The sequence below is a fragment of the Hemibagrus wyckioides genome, linkage group LG12 (genome assembly GCF_019097595.1).
Source record: "Hemibagrus wyckioides isolate EC202008001 linkage group LG12, SWU_Hwy_1.0, whole genome shotgun sequence".
In the NCBI taxonomy this organism is placed as follows: domain Eukaryota; kingdom Metazoa; phylum Chordata; class Actinopteri; order Siluriformes; family Bagridae; genus Hemibagrus; species Hemibagrus wyckioides.
In genome coordinates, this window is record NC_080721.1 from 12,461,050 (window position 1) to 12,482,744 (window position 21,695).

Here is a 21,695-nt window from a genome sequence, read left to right on the forward strand (position 1 = left end):
AAGGAGATCATTTACCTGGACGCTAATTCTGTGTGTTTTCACTTTCTCCACAACACCTTCGTCACAAGTACACAGCAAAACAAACCAGCAGAAACATCCTCCCCTGGCTTTATTCAGTAGATGAAGATGAGGGATGTAATGTGCTTTCTCCTCTTCGTCATGGCGGCCCTCGGCTCGGTGAGTAAACATCCAGAAATCAGCCCTCATTTCATTCTACTGGTTTCTTTGTCGTTTCCAGCCAGGATGAGTGCCAAGGGTTCGGCGTTACAGTGGAAAGTGTGGAGCACAGGAACATCATTACCTTTACGCTCCATCACAGGAGGTCTGTTTAACCGCTCTGACTTGAACTTTGGAGGAAATGGCATCATGTACTACTACAATTAGTTTCCCACAGGGTCCAAACACCCTCAACGTGGTAGAAGAACCCGTACTTAAGCTCCTTAAGATCGAGTTATATTACTTAAGCAATGTACCCCCAGATTGCACCATCACAACCCCGAGACTTTTAATGGTCAGAGATGTAAGAACTGTGGAACGTCTGTGGTTCTTTAACCTTTTTAACCGGGTATAGTTCAATAAACTTACCACAATACATTGTGTAGACATTTACGGTGAGGAATTATTTTATCTTCCAACAAATTGGCCACCAAACAGTTCTTTAAGGAACCAAAGGGGTTCTTTCATGGTCAGGGGTTCTCAACGTTTTTACAAATCCAAATAATTAACTGAATTGCTAATAATAATAAGAAGGGGAAGGAGAAGAATCTTAGTGTTTCCATTCTGGCTCCTCAAAGAACCTCATGATGGTTTCTTTGGTTCTTTAACCCTTTTGGTGCCCTAATAAAGTAAAACATCATCTCTCACCAGGAACGTCTGTATAATATGGAATATTTTCTGTGGCTTGAAATGATTATATGATTCATTTTGCCACAAGAGCAACCCCTTAAAAGGTTTTTTTTTTAAGGAACCAAAAAATGCTCCTCTGTGGTGCGGGTCTAAAGAACCTTTTTCTGGGAAGTAAAGCTGAGACCGGAGTCTAATTTAGTTCTTCCTGAGTGAGTTCATAATTCATGTCCCTTTTTCTTTTTTATATTATACTAATAGAGGTTCTGCTAAGGTCTTTAAAAACGCAGTGATTATAAACACACACACACACTGAGTCAGCTACAGTACTCCATATACAACATTGCTTTCTCTCTGAAAGGTCACATGACACACACACACACACACACACACAGAGTCAGCTACAGTACTCCATATACTGTCCATAACACTGATAAACATCCGTGTCTGTAATAGTTACACAATTATCTTACTGCTTAATATATAACTGCGTTTTTGCTGAAAGGTCACATGACACACACACACACACACACACACACACACACACACACACTGAGAGTGAAGTCAGTGGGACACTTTGATGTTAATATGATTTTAAATATATGAGTTTAAATGTAATCTATAATTATATTGGTCTCTAGATCCTGATTAAAGATCTTCTTTGCACACACAACTTTCTTTTTTTTCCAACTTTCCATTATTGAGCATTAAAGCCGAGCTGTTTGTGTGTAAGGTGTGACATCTCTGCGTGCCTGGTATGAATTTCGTTTCAGCTATTGCAGTTTCGGTCGTTAGTTGCAGTAAACGGTGCTCAGAATAGCCACTGCTCGGAAACACTCGGGCCCTTTAGACCCTCTCTGGCACCGAGTTTCAGTGTTGCTGCCAAAGTAATTTAAAAAGAGGGAAAAGATCGGGTAAATACGAATTATCTCCGGCCCACATCTGAAACAGGTTTTGCTTTGAGAAGGGAGGAGAACTTTGAGGAGGTCGGAGGTGTGTGTGTGTGCTGATTTGGTGAGTGTAGGGGGTGTTACAGGGGCTCAGGACCTCTCTGATTGGACTAGATGATTCGCAGTAAAGGAGTGTGACCGAGTTGGCTCACCGAGACGACAGAGAGAAGAAACAGCTACGCAATTATCAGGTGAAAATCAGGACTGACTCTGAAGAGGTCTTTTCACTCTGCGTGTGAATGGAAATCTGCTAAACGAACAGTCTTGAGCGTGTGTACTGACGCTCTGTGAATGAAATAAATGGTGAGGATATAGTGCACTTTCTTAAGTATCCTAAATGAGGAGATATTTGGTCACGGAGGGCTGAACAACACGAAGCTGTGTACATAATGTAGAATAATGAGGTGATTTATGTGTGTTTGAACAGAGCAAACACTGAACTACGCAGCGTGACGAAGACAGCTTTAACGGTTAAGTGATTAAGAACCGCTCTGAACGACAGACACTCCACATGACGTTAAACCCACGGCTCAGCGCACGTCAGACAAGATACCTTCAGTTCTACAGCCTGGCACGTCTTCACTGGACATCCATAAAAACTCAGTCTCCACCTAAAGCAAATCACCACCAGGACCTGACAAGCACTCCATTCACACCACTGAATACCGGACTTGCTCCCTTCATCCGTTTTATTTACTTGAACTAATTGTATTTTAAACAACATTTCTGTATGAGATCCATTATACCATCCGTCCTCTATTTTAATACAAATTCAATCTGAATGAATCAAGACTTCGAGCAGATCGGTGTAGCCTCAGATAAAGAACGTAAATAAGTAAGTGAAGATATACAGCGATCAGGCATAACATTATGACCAGTGAGAGGTGCCGTGAATAATCATCATGGCACCTGTTAGTGGGTGGTATATATTCGGCAGCAAGTGAACATTTTATCCTCAAAGTTGATGTGTTAGAAGCAGGAAAAATGGACAAGCGTAAGGATTTGAGCTTTGAGTTTGATGAAGGGACAAATTGTGATGGCTAGACCACTGGATCAGAACATCTCCAAAACTGCAGCTCTTGTGGGGTGTTCCCGGTCTGCAGTGGTCAGTATCTATCAAAACTGGTCCAAGGAAGGAACAGTGGTGAACCGGTGACATGGTCATGGGCGGTCAAGGCTCATTGATGCACGTGGGGAGCGAAGGCTGGCCCGCGTGATCCGATCCAACAGACGAGCTACAAATTGCTGAAGAAGTTAATGCTGTTTCTGATAGAAAGGGGTCAGAATACACAGTGCAGGACCGGTCAGGGCTGTTTTGGCAGCACCAACACGATATTAGGCAGGTGGTCATAATGTTATGCCTGGTCGGTGTATATATTGACAAAAAGAACAAGAAACAAGAACAGCATTACAGGAAGTCACAATAACTTGTAAAAGGTAGCGATAGTCAAGGTTTGTTTACACAGACTCACGGTTTATTTGAAGTCTCTTCATTCCGTCACTGAGGCTGAATGAATGCTGAATGACCGCGTAGCTCGACGAACCTGATGACCTGGACTTACTGAGCTGAGGGTGTTACTGAGTGTTTAATCCAGCCACAGCTAACGCCATTTATTTTTATTATATTTATTATTTTTAATTATTACAGAAAGACGAAGGTTGTTGAGTAAAATTAGAAATAAACATCATTTCGATCCAATACATACAATTAGCTCATACACAGACCTTGAGGAAGTAGGGAATAAAACACCCAGCTGTAAGGAAGCCATTTTAAGTGTTTTATTCCTGTTTACCACAGAGCTTGTCTTGTTTTGTTTTTAATTTTATAGTGACACACTGACATGTACATTTTGAACAGATTATCATTGAATGTTATGAAACACAAAACAAGTTCTCACTTACTTTATAGCAGCTATAAACAGTCGCTCCCTCACCCTCCTCCTCTTTATTTTCTCTCACAGAAAGTTAGAAAGATAAAACTCAAGCCTGTCATGTTACAGAGAAACAGGGCACAGAGCACTGAAACGGGAGACTCCTTACATAACGGTTAAATACATCTTACTTCCTTTTTTTTATTGATTTACGGTTCCACACTTCCCTTTGTTTAATAACTGGGTTTTATTTTATTTAAAAAACAAAAAAACTGTGGCACAGCATGTGGTATATTAACAAGCAGTTAAGTAGCAGATGTTTTTTTTTTACTTACCGGTGAACAAGACCTCAAATCAATCAAAGTCTCGACCTTAAGATCCTTAATGAAGATTCGTTTGCAGCAAAAAACCTTCCACACATTTCCTACCTGCTCTTCAGCTGGATTAATAACTAGCGATTGAGGATCAGGGAGTGTATCGTGTCCACAGCACGCAAGAAGTAATCAGACATAACATTATGACCACCTGACTAATATTGTGTTGGTGCTGCCAAAACAGTCCTGACCCGTCCTGCACTGTGTATTCTGACCCCTTTCTATCAGAACCAGCATTAACTTCTTCAGCAGTTTGAGCAACAGTAGCTCGTCTGTTGGATTGGATCACACGGGCCAGCCTTCTCTCCCCACGTGCATCAATGAGCCTTGACCGTTTATGACCCTGTCTCCAGTTCACCACTGTTCCTTCCTTGGACCACTTTTGATAGATACTGACCACTGCAGACCGGGAACACCCCACAAGAGCTGCAGTTTTGGAGATGTTCTGATCCAGTGGTCTACCCATCACAATTCGGCCCTTCATCAAACTACTTCTCTCTTCACTTTCTTAAATATAGTTGACTGCGTTTGACGGATTTTCATTTCCCTGCATGTTGTATATATCTGTGTATGTCACAAATAAAAATCTTAAATCTGGAATCCTCTCTTTTCAGCAGGCTGTGGCAGGATGCCCGAGGGTTTGTGAGTGCCCTCCTGAGCGCCCGGTGTGTCCTCCGGGTGTGAGTTTGGTACCTGATGGCTGCGGGTGTTGTAAGGTTTGTGCCGCTCAGCTAAACCAGGACTGCCACGAGGGCCGGCCATGTGATCACCACAAGGGGCTCGAGTGTAATTACGGCAATGACGTGGGCAGCACTCGCGGAATCTGCAGGGGTGAGTCGCGCAATGCAGACCTTTCTGTTTTGTTCGAAAATATGACTATTCAGAGAAACAGTTGTGTTCATCATGTTCCAGTGCATGAAAAACTGGAAGAAAGCAAATGAATTACTTATCGAGACACCCATTACTGACAATATTTTAAAATGTCCATTATAGAAACACAGATGTGCCACCGGCTACAGTTTGGGTGTAGCATGTATGCTTTTTGGCCAGAAAAACCCCAAATAAAATTCCCCCAGACATCAGAACAGCAGATTCACCGAAGGGGAAAGGACATATTCATATTTAATCATGATAGCTGGAACTTTCTCTTTGCAGTAACTTTATGTAGCTGGAGTTTAACATGTGAGCCAGTAGAAAAATAGAAGAGTTGAAGAAGACGGGGCTCCCTAAATGTTTCAGCTAGAATGTGCTTTTTATCATTTATAAAGATCTTCTTGTTAGCAAAACACACAGTCCTGCAGTTTGGACTTGCTGCATGAACATAACTCTCTCTCTCTCACCTTTAAGACAATCTTATCGCCTGGATCTTTTGGGAAAACTGGTCCATAACACCTTTTAGACCTACTTTAACGCTCCACATCCTTATAAAGTGGGCCAATGCTGCGTTTTCCTCACCGAGCTTCATCAAGACTCCAGGCTGAATTTTATTTCCGAGCGAGTTGCCTCATACATTCCGGAGTATTTATATGTTGCTATATAAAGGAACTATTTGGGTTTGGGTTGAGGGTTTGTCGAAGCATGAAGCCGAGCATGATGGACAGAGCCAACGCTCGATTCAAACCAAACGTCATCTGTAAACAAGTCAAAATTCCTGCCTGGGCTCAGAATAAACCTGCACTATAAAATCCACATTAAAAACTTTATTAATCTATTTCTCTGCAGATATTTCTGTCCAGCATAATTAATTCTTCTGCTGCCTAATATGTTTTCATTACAAAGAACCAAAATAATAATAATAATGCCCAAAAACAAAGCATCCACAATTTCCCCCCCAAATATAGTCAATCGGCCGAGATTTTTAGTTTGGTGCTGGAGCTATGAAGCGATTGTAGCTAATAATAATAGAAGTTTATAGCCTCTAGCTTAGCGTGGTGCACATGCCATGTTTAAATCATCACACACTCCTCACACGGCTTGTTCATTACATGCTCCACACCACCATCAGTAGATTTAAGATAGAGATCGCTGCGTAATTTGGATAATATCACATCCAGAACTATTTATATATTTAATCTGTTTAATACAGACTCATTTCCAAGACTATTTAAGTACAATTTGTGTTACTGAGCCAGACAGTAGTCTTGTGTGTGAGTGGTGATTGAAGCTAAACTCTAAGGTTAGAACAATATTAGCTTTCTGTCTAGAGCAAGAGACACCACAGTCGCACAGAATGATCCTCAACATTATGAACAATGTTGAAAATGCAACCCTTTCCCGCGTTTTCTCTTACAGCCAAACTGGAAGGCCGCTCGTGTGAGTATAACGGTCGTATGTACCAGAATGGCGAGGACTTCCGCGCAGGATGTAAGCACCAGTGCACGTGCATCGACGGTGCTGTGGGCTGCGTGCCACTCTGCCCTACAGAAGTGCTCCTGGCGTCGCCTGATTGCCCCGCGCCGAGGCTGATTAAAGTGCCGGGACAGTGCTGCCCGAGTGTGGACTGCCACCGTGACTCCTCAGTGCTGCCCCCTGTCTACAGAGTCCCACAGCCTCCACCATATATCTACCCTCACCTCCCACCCTACCCTAAACCCTTCCCCAAGCACTATCCTACCCAGAAGAATTACCCCACTGGGCCAGAGGACACGCTCAGTAACGAGCTGATGGATGTAGGGAGGAAGTGGGAAAAGCTGCGCGGTCACAAAAGCGTGACAGGTGAGACGTGTGTGTGTGTGTGTGTGTGTGTGTGTGTCTATAAGTAAACTTATAAGTAGCAGGTTCTCAAATCAGGTTTGGAGCCTGACACATGGCTACACACGATCATCTGTAAATCCTGCCTTCGTACTCCATAACCCACAGCTTTAATATCTTTTTTTATTTATTAAGTTAATACAGTTAAGTAACTGAACCTATTTCTCCATTTACATACCATAAGAGAGACTCCACTGCGTATGAGCGTGAATTGTGTGTAGCGTGTAATTGGTGTAATGTACGAGTCGACCCCAAAGGAAGAAAAATTAGGTAAATATATAGCGTATCCAAGACAACAAGGCGTCACACGGCTGAAATGAAAAATGTACTATCAGTATATTGCTTGTACATACCACATGTTCATACATGTATTGAGCTTGGCTTGCATAAGGGTGCCAATATTTTTGGAGCTGATTGTATGTTACATACTTTCTGGGAAATCCTTTTTTTTTTTTCGATCTAACCATGTTTTCCTTTGCCTTTAAGTGGTGTGTGACTATTTTCCAATGGAGCCTTGTGAACCAGACACACACACATAAAAATATATAAATATATATATATGCTTGCCTGAAGCACCCAGCTTTTTGCTCCACTGCGTAATCACCTTCTCTGTGCATCATTGTTGGTGGTTTGGTGAATGGTGCTTGTGTAGTGACTGACTCCCTCTCTCCCTCTCCCCCTCTCCTCACTCTCCTCCTCTCTTCAGCCTGGAAGAAACTGGGAAGCCCTGACAAGTGTGTGGTCCAGACTACCAAGTGGTCTCCGTGCTCTCGGAGCTGTGGTATGGGAGTGTCGTCCCGCGTCACCAACCAGAACGCTCAGTGCAAGCTGGTGAAGGAGACGCGCCTGTGCACCATCAGACCCTGCAGCTCCATGGCCGTGCCTGTGAAGGTACTGCACTCCTCCTGTCAGCTCTCTGCCTGTCGGTGCGCTGCTGCGATCCTGCATAGATCCCCTCCCTTCAGCATTCCCTGTAAAAACACACTGAAACACTCTAGAAAGCCGAAATCATATACCTGCACAGATCTGGCTCAAGCAGCCGCTTATACTCAATAATTTTTCCCAGCTAGCATGTCGACACAGTGCTAATACAGGTTTAGCAGTAGGTCGGGGTTTAGACCATTGCTACGAGAAAAAGTTTTGCAATTTAGTGGTAGTAGATAGCTAGCTAGATAGCTGAGCAAATCCCCAAAAAATTCACCCATCAGAACAGCAGATTCAACGAAGGAGAAAGGACAAAAATGGCAGCTCTTCCTTTCTCTTTGCACTGACTTGTAGCTAAGTAGCTGTGAGTTTAACCTGTGAGCTGATAGAAAGCATGAAGAAGAAGGAGGGCTCTGTGGTTTCTGCTCCCTGAATGCTTCAGGTATCATGTGCTTACCACAAACAAGTGTACTGTGAGTCGTCTTCTACAAACCTCACGACTCGTAGCCAAGTATTGGACTGGAAATCTTTCTGTGTATTCATGTACCTAATTCTAAGAGTTATTCAGGAAATGGTTTAAAGTTGACAAACTGCATACCCCATTTTGGGCAGCTAGTCCTTTACCCTAAAATGCTAACATGTCATGTTTGGTGAGATTGTCCCTCTAACGAACCCCCCAGTGAAGGTCACCTTCACTTCCTCATTACTCTAGAAATCCCCTGGGGAACTCCATGGGATTAGGACGCTCCATGCACATCTAGCTAATTCCGCTAAGTCTGGAGCACCTGTTGTTATTGTTAGTGGTATGAGGTGAATGTGACACATCGCTGCTTCGGAACTGCCAAGTGTTTCTGTTGTTTATATCGACCTTCACTGTCCTTTCCCCAAACACCTGTCTCTCTTTCTCTCTGTCTGTCTCTCTCTCTCTCTCTCTCTCTCTGTGTCTGTCTCTCTGTGTGTCTGTATCTCTCTGTGTCTGTCTGTCTCTCTCTCTCTCTCTCACACACACACACACACACACACACACACACACACACACAGTCAGGTTTCCATTGGCACTGGTATTTTATCTCAGGAAAAGGTTATCATCATGTGACAGTAGATCCTAAACCCAACACGAGCCATGTTTTAAAATATTTCTTGAATATCTCTTCAGTGTTCTCGTCATTGTTTTGTAGCCATGTGTCATTTCCACATCTGTCACTCCTGCCCCCTAGAAAACCGACACTAATTCCATTTTAAGCTAATAATCTCGCTATCCATCCATCCATCTGCTAGCTAACCTAATTAGCCGTGTTTATTACTCAAAGCAAAATGGCTACAGCTAATTTAGGTCAGGTCATTTTAGTAGGTTTTAATGCTTAATGCTTTGTCTTGGCTCTAAGATTAGTCACGAGCTTGTGCGGTTACTTTGCTTTGTTTAAGAGAAAATGTAATTCAAACTGTGTGATATTCTGAGGATCTTGCAATTTATTTAATTGACCAGAGATAAATCTTGCCACAAAATCTAGCATTTTTGGCTGCAAGAATCACAAAAAACCCTCCTGTGGGACTGATGATACTTCGTGATAAAGTTATTAACAGTGATGTTTATCACATCAAACCACACTGAATGTTGTGGTGAAAGTGTCTGGTTCGTGTCATTAATTCTTCTGCTCTCTGCTTTAACAGAAAGGGAGGAAATGTTCTCGCACGCAGAAGTCTCCCGAGCCGTTACGTCTCCACTACGCAGGCTGCCGCAGCACCCGTCTCTACCGGCCCAACTACTGTGGCGTGTGTCGCGACGGCCGCTGCTGCTCTCCACGCCGCACTCGCACCTCGTCCGTGGTGTTCTCCTGCCCCGACGGCGAGCGCTTCGAGAAACCCGTCATGTTCATCCAGTCCTGCAAGTGCAGCGACCAGTGCGATCACCTGAACGAAGCCTCGCTCCCGCCGCAGCGCTGGCTCTATGGAGACACGCACAAGTTCATAGACTAGCCGCCTGGCCTACGCCCGACTCCGCCCCTTCCTTTTCCCCCAGCCAATCCCCGATAGAGTAGACGCTCGTCTCAGGAGCAGATGTCAAACCGGCGACCCCAGACGACGGCGTGGACGAGCGGACGAGAGCGGCCTGGAGCATTTAGTCTAGCCAACTTGTAGTGTACACTTTCTAGTTTATTCCATCGTAGATGTGCTGAGAATCACTGAAGAAACCTGCAGGAGGAGAAAAGGTTATGATCTTATGAAGAAGACGTTTCATATAAACAAACGCACCCTGACTGAGAAGGGCTGCTGGACTAGTGGACTAGCGTAAGAATGTGTGATTAGGGTCGGACCTGTAAGAAGTGAATCCTTTCAAATCTGCACAGAGGGAAATGTGCTTCAGGAGGGTTTTCCATTTGCCCCAGACAGAAAAAAACAGACAGATGAGAGGATGGGATGAGCTTATAAACTCTCACAGCTTTTTTTTATACGCAGCTATTATTATTATAATAACGATATGATGGTATTTATTGTGTGTAAGATAAACGTCTCACGTTTGCCACAGCTCTCACTTCACGTGACGATGGGAAACATGATGGATTCCTGGACTGGAAACAGACGTGTTTGCCCGGGATAGAAGAATGTGGCTTTATTCCACATGAACTTGACTTTGGCCCTGATTCTCAGTGCCAGAGATTTGTCTTTATTTGAATTTGAGGATCCAAGAAAAGAAAAAGAAACGCTCGCCAAGTGCCCCGGCGTTCTGGCGTCCATGCGTCGAGTCGCTGACTCGGTGCAAATTACAATCCTGGGAGCAGCAGCCCCTCTGGTTTTGCGGTTATAAAAGAAAACGGTTCAAAAAATGCCAGCGCATGAAGTAAACGTGTAATTTAAAAGTGACGAGCAGGAGCCGCTCCCGAGTCGCTCTGTAATCTAGTGACGGATGGCTGAAGCCCAGACGGATGCCGCTCATGATGACGCCGTCTTTATGACGCCGCGGGTCTCGTTTCTGCCTCCCGGTTCTAACATGCACGACGCTTCGAGGTGACATCACCATCGTTAACGAGACCAAAAACCATCCAGTACACTCCATGTGCACACCAGACCCCGTCGGCTCGGCTCGGCTCGGCTAAACGTGTGTCTATAGTTGTGCGTTTTTAAATATGTGCACCATCACATTTGATGCTTTGAACACGTTATCCAGATTACACCTTGGTTGGTGTCCACGAAAATGCTGCTTATGGCTGCTTTGATTGTAACCATAGCAACCAGTGCTAGCTAACCGGTATCGGCTAACTAAGCAGCCTAGCTTGCAAATGAGGATAGATTCGGATAGGTTAGGTTAGGATAGGTCCAGAGGCAGAAAGTTGAGGATCTGAGCAGCTTGTGCAGTAGAATTTAAAGAGTGACGTCACTTTATTACGTGCAGGTGAACATCTCAAACTTATACAACACTTCCTTTAAGCTACGTCGCATTGGTGGAATGTTTGTAAAAGCCTTGTTTCTCACTGTTTTCCACTTCCATGTTGTTGTTGTTGTTGTTGTTGTTGTTTTTTTATAATAATCCCCCAATTTGCATCCAAACAAAACAGTTGAGCTAGTTACTGAGCTAATCTTTAACACCACATCCAACAAAAAACCCTCACTGTCCATTTTCTAAAGTATTTGTTGATGTGTATTTGTAGCTGTCAGAATGTTTGTTAAACACTTAAAGAAGACATGTTTATATAAAGTCATAAACAGTTGGACGGTAAAGGTAGCGGCCATCTTGGACAAGCAGAATCCGCCATGAACAGGTTTGAGAAAGCTGGATGCAATGCTGTTCTGTGATCTGAAACGTGTAAATGTAGATTATCTCTGCATGTAAAGATGAGGGGTGTGTTAATGGGAGACCTGTTGAGTGATGCTGCATTCACACGTACAGTGGCTCATAGCGACCGGATAGCGTCCATTTACGAGAGCTGCAGACTTCCGGCTACATGAGCGAGCGTCTGCGACTAGACGTGGGCGTGTCCACATCGGCGACGTAACAATGTCCAGAGAAATTGAAGTTTATGCAAATACGGAGTGACTCGCTGCACCAATGGGAGAGAAGACAGACTCCTCCCTCATTTTGTTTGAAATGATGCTGATAAACAGTGCTGACACCAAATCTTCCCCCGGAATGTTCCATTTTAGCCACAAGAAAACGTCTTGATTTGACGTCAAGTGTGTAATGCTAGTTGCTCCACCTGCCGAGAAACGTTGTTACTATGGCAACCAGTAGCCGGTGACTCCATAGTACAAAGACTGGAGACTCACAGAGAGAGAATGAGTGTATGTGTGAACGCAGCACGAGGCGATGAACACTGCACAGTAACGCCTGTTAAACCTCGCTGGTGGAAGTGTGTACATGTGATTTTTCCGAATCCGAATGTTCCTCTAAAGCAGCTAGAGTGTGTTTAGTTTGAGTAAAGCTGGTCTGTTCATTTGCACTGTGGTTTGGGTTTTTTCTCATTGTCGAATGATGTACATCTGAGAAAGCTTCTTTTTATATCTACAGACCGATCAGGCATAAAATTATGACCACATGCATAATATCGTGTTGGTGCTGCCAAAACAGTCCTGACCCGTCCTGCACTGTGTATTCTGACCCCTTTCTCTCAGAACCAGCATTAACTTCAGTAGTTTGAGCAACAGTAGCTCGTCTGTTGGATCGGATCACACAGGTCAGCCTTCACTCCCCACGTCCACCAATGAGCCTTGACCGCCCATGACCCTGTCACCGGTTCACCACTGTTCCTTCCTTGGACCACTTTTGAGAGATACTGTCCACTGCAGACCGGGAACACCCCACAAGAGCTGCAGTTTTGGAGATGCTCTGATCCAGTGGTCTAGCCATCACAATTTGTCCCTTCATCAAACTCAAAGCTCAAATCCTTACACTTGTCCCTGTTTCCAAAATGTTCACTTGCTGCCTGATATATCCCACCCACTAACAGGTGCCATGATGAGGAGATCATCAGTCTTATTCACGGCACCTGGAACTGGTCATAATGTTATGCCTGATCAGTGTATAATAATATCGGCTGTCTGTAAAGTGCTTCTGATGCCCAGTGCTGGACATCTAGAGAGTTTGGTTTCCTCTTCATAACTCTATTCATATAATTAATATTAATAATAGTATAGACAATCATACAGTTCAGAATCTAATGCTCCTGTAGTTATTTAGTTTTGAGTAACTGAAATGTCCACAAAAATACATCCTGTCTCTATACACACACACACACACCAGCTATCTGTTTAACCACTCCTCTCTGATTAAATAGTCTGTAGAAAATAAAAACACACCAGATGGCAGAAACTTAACACAATACTCACGTCTGATTTTAGGCTTCGTTACGTTTCTTTCACTCCATTTTAAGACTCCACTCTCTCCTCAGTCACAGCGTTGTAAACATCGACGATCACATCTTCAGGGGAGACGATCTCACTATACCTGATCTGTAACCTACCCCCTTGCTATGTTTGTATTTAGCTCTCTGCATGTGAGGAACAAAGCTGTTTAACCCTAGGGAATGTTTTTGCACATGTTTCTTTAGTGAAATAGATGCTAACACAGACTTTTTCCTTTTACGTTCGTAAGTCTTTCATTTCGTTTCACTTTCAGACTCTCAGTAAATGTCAAGAGTTCACGCTTTTCTCCTTCAACCTGATAGGAGAATTTGAAACCTTAGCTATTCATTAGAAAACCTATTTAGATGAGTAAAATATAGGATTAATTATGAAAATAAAATACATTTATTCTTTTATAACCCCACCCCCCTTTTTAGGACACACACCTGCTACACAAAGTGTGTGTGCAGTAAATCCATTTTAATGAGATCTGCATCTGTTCCTTAATGAAGCCTTTTAATCTGGTGAGAGATCTAGAACACTATTTTCCTATTAGGCAGTTGTTGGTTTAGTGAGAATAAAGATCACACACGGGGGTAAATATAGAGAGCCTTATTATTATTATGAGCTGAAGAGCATCCTGCCCTCTTCCACCTGCTGCTCCGAAAGTATTATGGTGACTGGAGAAAAGTTTCATACAGACGCTTTAATCTTAAACTCCAGTAGGTGTAATTTGGGGACATGCTGCTGAAGGAAAGCTGCAGAACTTTTCACTCTTTTCCTAAAGTGATTTGTTTCTCTTATAACCCAGGATCTTTTGCAAACATTTTTTGTAATTAAACCAAAAATAGTGGTTAAGGCTCTGGGTTGTTGATCAGAAGATCAGGGTTCAAGCCCCAGCACCACCAAGCTGCCACTGTTAGGCCCCTAACCCACCCTGCTCCAGGGGAGCTGCATCACGGTTGACCCTGCGCTCTGACCCCAACCCCACAAGGACGGGACATGAGAAGTAATGTATATGTGACTTAAATAATAAAGAAATTATACTTATTATCCATTTCTTGTTAGTTACATGAGCCGTTACCATAGAAACCATAACGAGATCGTTAACACAATCCTGCACTGCCATTTTAGAGAACTCATTCACACCTGACCAATCAGAACCCAGAATTCATGAGAAATGTCTTATCTCTCACGCCAGCTTTCATTAAGGGTCCAAATGACAAACTGGAGCTTAAACTTCTTTCTCCAAATAATGTTTATTTTATGCTAACTTTACAGCAAAAAAAAAAAAAAAAAAAAGCAACTGGAGCATCATGGAGATCTTTTTAACCATAAAACTAGGTCACAGTGACCTTCAGGAAGTCACTAAAGCACCGCTGGTGTTAATACAGAGGCAATCAAAACAGCAACAAGATGATCGACGGGAACTGTATAAAAAGTTTTAATTCCTTTAAAACAAAACAGTTGACTTGGGACAAAAATGCAGACATCTTTTCACTCCCCCCCCTTCCTCCCAACCCCAAAGAGAAACAGTAAAAAGTTAAAAACTGTTGAGGTGCAGATTTTTTTTTTTTAAAAACCGACAACATGCATCGAAGACGTTCCTCCTCCAGCAGCCAGCCGACCACCATCCGATCACGGCTACGTCTGCGCGCTGGTGGTCCTCTGGTGCGTCGTGACGTGGCACGACACCTCATCTGGACTGTTCGACTGCACAGAGGAGACAAAAACAAGCGTTCAGGGTGAAGTCGGAAAAATAAACGCCGTCCTGCAAAACAGGAAGGAAGAAAAAGAGATCCTACTGTAAGTGGAGATGTCGATCTCTTCCGGCAGCTCGGCCACGTTGACCTCGAAGCGGTCCTGCACGTCGTTGAGGGTTTTGGCGTCCGTCTCGTCGGACACGAACGTTACAGCCAGACCTTTTGTGCCGAAACGGCCGGCACGAGCGACCTGCGGAGGAAAAACACATGGATTAACGTCAATCATTTACCTAAAGGCAGCTCACCTGTAAAAGAAGAGCACCTTCAAATACTTGTGCAAATTTTTCAATTTTATAATCAGACTATCACACATTTTAGCCAAACGACTCAGAGATCCTAATCTAGCATGTCCGGTCTAACCGGGAAAGGGCTGGCAAGTGTGTGTACTAGCAGGTTTTCATTCTAATCAAGCAACAGCCACACCTGATTCATCTGCTGATTTGGAATGAACAGACTTGGGTGTATCTTCTGCTTAGACCGAATGAAAACCTGAATCAGGACCGACTCTGTGGTGAGAAGACTGGCTTCCAAACAATGTGTGATAATGTTACTGGGAATCAAACCAACCATGTTCTAAATGTTAGAACCATTAGCTCTCTTGCGAGAAAGGGCAGTGGTAGCTCAAGTGGCTAAAGCTCTGGGTCGTTGACCAGAAGTTCGGGGTTCCAGCCCCAGGCACAGCCAAGCTGCCACTTGGCCCCCAACCCACCCTACAACCCCCAGCGATGGGATATGTGAAGAAAGAATTTCACTGTGCAGTAATGTAAGTGAGACAAATAAAGACAACAGTGTATAATATGATATTTTACCATTTTCCTCACTCCTGACTTGCTGTACTGGCTTAAAAAAAATAAATAAAAAAGAGACAAATTCTTGAAATTCCCAGTTCATCCACCTACCGCTGTGTTTCATGCACCAGTCTCCAGTGTCTAGAACATCAACATTAACTGGTTTTACCATCAGTTTTGGATTAAAAAAACAAACCTCACAGAAAAGTCTATTTTGTGTTGCCATCATTAGGACGTTCTAGATTAGCAAATATTTTTTTGATGTTCTTTTTAATTCGAGAAACTTGACACTAATCATGAGGACCGTTTCAAAGACTGTAATAGAAACAGAGTCGGTCAGTGTGTTTATAACGTTGCTGAAGATCCCACACACAGCTTGATGTAGAAACCCCAACGTCTAGTGAGCATAGCTTTCTAAACGCTCAGGGCCATTTACAATGGCACAGTAAATCTGTACACCCGACACACAGCAGTCATGCCCGTGTGATGCGTTTTTGTTTGTTTTAAGAATGAATTCCAGTAGCCGAGTGGAGAGCGAGACTCACCCTGTGCAGGTACGTGTCCGAGTCCTCAGGCATGTCGTAATTGAAGACGATGTTGACCCTCTCGATATCCATCCCTCTGCCGAACAGGTTTGTGGCCACTAGGATCCTCCTCTGGAAGTCTTTAAACTGCTGGTAGCGCGACAGCCTGAAAACACACACAGTTTAAACACAACAGGAGACGATTCTGGGTTTTCACATTTGCCATCATTAACATGTCTCGTGGTAACACACTGAGTGTGTATGTTTTTGCAATGGATTATAAACACTCCAGTCTTCTCAGTGCTGAAGGACAGAACAGCATCTGTACTGCAAGTGGGGGGAAAAAAAAAAAAACCCAGTGCCTTACACACAGCTTGACTCGAGGCTGTTTACTTGGATGACGCTTAAAACACAGCGCTGTGAAATAGTGGAAACTGGCTCATTTTTGTTGTTGTACTTTTCCCCTTGTGCTCTGATGGTGACCTTCTACTCTAAACACACCTCATTCACACTTCTGATTGGTCAGGAGGGGTCGAGTAGCTTTTAGACCCGTGTTGATTAGTGATCTGGTTATTAATCTATATACACGTTTGTTCTTTTCCGTTAGGAACTGGCAACCTATATGGAAGGAGCCTCCGGTATCAGTACGGGGCAGAGGGGCTACTGAAGGAACTGTTTATAAGCCCCCCCACCATAAACAGAGCTATTTAATAAATAAAGTGTAACTGAATGCAAAGGGGGGGGGGGCCTATTCTGGGACATGATGTTACAGGAAACTGTGTTGGGTCCCATTGCAGCACCCTGCTGACCATTTTCCTGTAACAGCAAGACTGTATGAGTGTGTGTGTAGCCCTGATTATCATTCTAAAGTGTCTGAGACTTTATCCTTATAGTTTTATTCCTTGTCTATTACCACATGATGTTATCTGCCACGTATAAAGGGTGTGAAGCATCACAGAGCAGATGAAACAAACCACAGGGATATTAACAGTGAAACCAGTTTAAACTGGATCGATGCAGCGGGTGTGTACACATACCTCTCCTCCTGAGCCATGCCTCTGTGGATGGCGATGGCGGGGAAGTTCTGCTCCACCAGCAGCTGAGAGAGAGCCATGCAGCGCTGCACTGACTTCACAAAGATCACCACCTGCAGGAGGAAAGAGGGATTACAGCAGAGATTAGTGTCATGCAGCTACCTGGGGTCAGAGGAGAGGAGAGTCGCTCTCACATGACGCCTTCTCACCTGGTTGAACTCGAGAACGTCGAGCAGGTCGAAGAGCTTGCGGTTCTTCTCGCTGTCCTTCAGTTTGCAGTAGTACTGCTGCAGGCCGTGCAGCGTCAGCTTTGTCTCGTCATCCACAAACACCTCCATCGGCTGATCATAAAATTAAAAAAAAAATAATAATAATATAGAGAGAGAGAGAGAGAGAAAGGGACACACGGTTGAAAAGGATGATATACTCTGTAAGGCTAAGAGTCTCTAGGTTATGCTCTGTGAAGTCATTTCCTGTAGTGGTGCAGTGTGTAGTAAACACTCACATCCTGCATGAACTTGCGGCACACCGGCCGGATCTCTTTACTCAGAGTGGCACTGAACATCATGCACTGTTTCTCATGAGGAGTGAGTCTGAAGATGTCCTGAACATCACGCCTCATATCTGTGAGAGAGATGGAGAAAGAGAAAGAAAGGGGGAGGGGAAGAGAGAGACTTAATAAATACACAAGACTAACAGATGGATATTAATTCAATTGGTCTCTGCTCCAGCACATTTTTCTCCACTGCACCATGAACGGTCAATAAACCAGAGGGGTTAAGGAGCACCAGCTGTGGTTGCCAGATCCACACTAAATCTCTCATCACGTTTGTCTAACAAGATGATGTGCAGTAGAGAAAACGTCCAGAGCGTCGAGAGATCAGACTAAAGATTAAAAGTTGGTACCGAGCTGCTCCAGCATCTTATCGCACTCGTCCAGGACAAAGTGTTTGACGTTTTTGAGGCTGAGGGTCTTGTTGCGGACGAGTGCGAGGATGCGTCCTGGCGTCCCCACCACAATGTGCGGGCAGTTCTTCTTCAGCACCTCCTCGTCCTTCTTGATGGGCAGACCGCCGAAGAACACCGCCACCTTCACCGTGGGCATATACTTGGAGAAGCGCTCGTACTCTTTGCTGATCTGGAAGGCCAGCTCACGCGTGTGACACATCACCAGCACCGACACCTGATTGGACGACATGAGACACATACCATCATGTACAGCTGACGGAGTTTACAGATCCAGACAGCAGGTGGAGGAGCGGAAGACGTACCTGTCCGTCCACAGGTTCGATCTGCTGCAGTGTGGCCAAAACAAACACTGCTGTCTTCCCCATACCAGATTTGGCCTGGCAGAGGATGTCCATGCCCAGGATGGCCTGCGGGATACACTCGTGCTGCACTGAAACACGCACACACGATTACTCAGTGTTGCACCCGATTTCCTCCTTTAAATGACTTCCAATCAGATTCAAAACTCTAATCATTTCTATATCCATGCTATTTATTTATACCTTCAGACGGATGTTCGAAGCCACAGTCCACGATGGCCCTCAGGAGCTCGGGCTTGAGCAGGAAGTCCCTGAACCCAGAGCTGTGAATGGACACATAGGAACCCTTCACCTCCTTCTTCCCGGCCGGGGTGGCGCTCTCCGGTGCTCCCTGAGGCTCATCATCCTCCTCGTAGTCCAACAGCTCAGTCTCAGGGTCTTGGTCAGTCATTCTGGACATACACAGAAACGTGAGGAGACTGACCTCAAACAAAGTTCACACTCCGTACCCCGTCTATATACACATGGTGTTGCCAAAAGTTTTGGGACACCCCTACAGATCATCGAATTCAGGTGTTTTTCAGGGGTTGGGCTCGGCCCCTTAGTTCCAGTGAAGGGAACCCAATCCCTAAAGTCAATGATGTCCCAAAACGTTTGGCAACATAGTGTATGTACAGATAACAGAACTCAACACACCAGGAGATAAAAACAAAGCACTCAGTAATGAGTTTTTTTTTTTTTTTTACCAAAACTCCATCTCTGAGACATGAAATAATAGCAAATTGCAGGAGATTTAAAACAAACAAAAAAAGAAGACAGACCCATAATAGAATAAAAAGTCATTTTCATTCCGGTTTTGCGAGAAGGTTCGAGCCACACTAACACCACGGCCTTCAGGGAAATCCTGTTCAGCTGGGTTTAAATAAACTGGTTATGATCTTTTAAAGCGCGTGTTTAAAAATGTCTCCTTAACAATCGTTATGTAAAAGCACTGTTACATGCTAACACTAATAATATGCAACTTCTGTTCGGCATGGCGAGTTTCAGCGAGTTTATCCACAGACCTTTCCACCGTCTTCTCTTACTTTGTTAAACGCTAATGTTTCAGAACAAAACGAAGTAGACGGTCACTTTGTGTAAGAGATCGCGGCGCATATCATAAGACAAACTGTTGGCTCAAACCATCCGCCTCCCTACAACACCAAACACTGACATCTGATACTCGATTTGTTTTATTTTCATACAGTTAATGTAAAGCTGCAGAAAAATAAGATTTAATACTCCTCCAGATCCATTTAGACAACCAGCGTGATTTTTAAAATATTAAAATGTATACAATTTTTTTAAATATTTAAATTTAAAATTTAAATATTAAATGTACAAATGAAAAGATTTATAAATGTATTTTATATATATATATATATATATTTTAAAATTATTATATGTACAAATAAGACTGATGTATATATACACACACTTTCATAGTACATGTACAAATAAGATTTAAAGAATTAAAAATATTTCTAATATATTTTTTCAAAAATATACAATTAATGATAACTCACTTCAGTTGGTCTTCAAAATATCCTAACATTAAGTATTTGTTGTCTTCTTTTGACCTTCCTCACCACCATAAACTCCATAAATCACACGTCAATAGTTTTGCTACAACTTCCAAATTATTATTATTATTATCATTATCATCATCATATTTTAAAATCAACTTGAAAAAATATTTTTAGGTATAATGTTTTCTCGTTTTTAAAAAAAATGATATTCCTATACATAGACAAAAGATTTAATTAATAAAATATATTTAGAAAATGTAAAATAAAAGAAACTAAAATTCGAATACATATTTCATCAATTAAGCAGCGAAAGAGTTAAAAAGAGCACGAGCAAACTGCATCAAACTAGTCGTGACCGCGTTCCAAATCCCCGCCCACTCCCTTCCCCTGTGCACCACAGACGGGCTGAGGTACCTTGCCGTTAAACCCTAGCTAGGGCTCTACATGTCTCCTAGATACGCATTTGGGATTGAACCTTGAATTCTTCGCGCTGATGCGAACCACATAAATGTATATATTTTTTAATAGTTATAGATAATTATGCGCAGTGTTTGAGTGTGTGTGTGTGAGGGAGAGAAAGGGAAAAGGAAAGAAATGAAACATTTCTGCTCTCAGAAACAGTGTTCGTTGGAAACAATGGCCACCATTAATGCTAATAGCTAACCGGGTATTAGCCGAACAAATGTGTGCAGTTTACCGTTTAAATCTTTTTTTATTCCCAGCGTTTTATTATATACACTTGTCTGTGCTTTTGTTAGTATTTGAGCTACTAAACAATTACTCTTCGACCTATTAAACAATAACTCTGAAACCGCGTAGTTTTGCTCTAAATAGCCCGCTATGCTAATTAGCCTAGCTAGCCACCGCGCTTACCGAAGCCTTTCAATAAGCCAACACGCAGCGGGACTACTTTAGTTACTTTTCATTCATACAAAAACACAAATTGGCCACTTTTAGCTAAAGAAAATAGTCAAAAACAGCTATAAATGCTGGATATCTTGTTTGGTTTATATAAACTATTCTTACCTTTACAACGAATAAACCCGGAGCAGGAGGAGGAAAGATGTTAGAAGCACACGCGCAGGCCTGGGGGTTTATACTGTATCCCGGAAGTACCCGCCCTCTCCTATAAGACGCAGTATCATTGGATATTTCGGATGTCCATGATCGTGAGAGGTTTCCCCTGGTGCGCTGCGATTGGTTCATCGAGTCCGTCCATCAATAGCGAGGAATGAAACCGCGGGTATATTGTGTTGCCAGATTGTGCGTAATTCCTACTTTTTTCCACCTATTCGATGTGGTTTTTCGTTTTTCAGTTTTACTCACTCATCACCCATGTCTGGTAATGTAGACGCAAGCACATGTCACTTTCATTCTGATCCAGCAGGTTGAGGAAATTAAATACCTTCTAGATCAATTAAAAGCCTTTTAGAACCCTTTTCTTAATGAAGAAACGAGCGGGTCGATACATCAATTCAGTTACACAGCAGAGAATGGACCTCCAGGACCTTCTGCAAGCAGAACATACACCGATTAGGCATAACATTATGACCACCTGCCTAATATAGTGTTGGTGCTGGCAAAACAGCCCTGACCCTTATGCACTGTGTATTCTGACCCCTTTCTATCCGAACCAGCATTAACTTCTTCAGCAATCTGAGCAACAGTAGCTCGTCTGTTGGATCGGGTCACACGGACCA

The 21,695-nt window shown here is 43.3% G+C and overlaps 2 protein-coding genes across 3 annotated transcripts in view; one reads left to right on the forward strand and one right to left on the reverse strand.

The window, feature by feature from the left end:
• Positions 1-14,547, forward strand: part of si:ch211-106h11.3 (CCN family member 1) — a 14,650-nt gene extending 103 nt beyond the window's left edge. Inside the window, exons 1-5 of one of the 2 annotated variants that reach the window (XM_058404941.1) lie at positions 1-177; positions 4,656-4,869; positions 6,331-6,753; positions 7,496-7,680; positions 9,385-14,547. The exon at positions 1-177 is cut by the window's left edge and continues 103 nt beyond it. In XM_058404941.1, coding sequence (XP_058260924.1) covers positions 121-177; positions 4,656-4,869; positions 6,331-6,753; positions 7,496-7,680; positions 9,385-9,690 — 1,185 coding nt within the window. In that variant the 5' untranslated portion in view covers positions 1-120 and the 3' untranslated portion in view covers positions 9,691-14,547. Of the gene's footprint in view, positions 178-4,652; positions 4,870-6,330; positions 6,754-7,495; positions 7,681-9,384 lie in introns of both variants that reach the window. The other variant, XM_058404940.1, reaches the window with a different exon arrangement.
• On the reverse strand, positions 14,473-21,162 carry ddx39ab (DEAD (Asp-Glu-Ala-Asp) box polypeptide 39Ab). The gene is made up of 10 exons (XM_058404939.1): positions 21,022-21,162; positions 18,671-18,879; positions 18,431-18,558; positions 18,066-18,342; positions 17,665-17,783; positions 17,369-17,500; positions 17,163-17,272; positions 16,147-16,291; positions 14,856-15,003; positions 14,473-14,763 (listed from the first exon to the last, which is right to left on the reverse strand). The coding sequence occupies exons 2-10, from the start codon at positions 18,876-18,878 to the stop codon at positions 14,747-14,749; spliced, it is 1,284 nt and encodes a 427-aa protein (XP_058260922.1). The 5' UTR covers position 18,879; positions 21,022-21,162; the 3' UTR covers positions 14,473-14,746.
• Positions 21,163-21,695: the final 533 nt, after the last annotated feature.

Excerpts from the sequence above, each read along its gene's own strand:
- ddx39ab (XM_058404939.1), bottom strand. The coding sequence starts at position 18,878 with ATGACTGACCAAGACCCTGAGACTGAGCTGTTGGACTACGAGGAGGAT. Across the intron at positions 17,273-17,368 it reads ACGTTCTCGAGTTCAACCAG|GTGGTGATCTTTGTGAAGTC; the intron begins GTGAGAAGGCGT and ends TTCCTCCTGCAG. Across the intron at positions 15,004-16,146 it reads CGGACACGTACCTGCACAGG|GTCGCTCGTGCCGGCCGTTT; the intron begins GTGAGTCTCGCT and ends TTTCCTCCGCAG.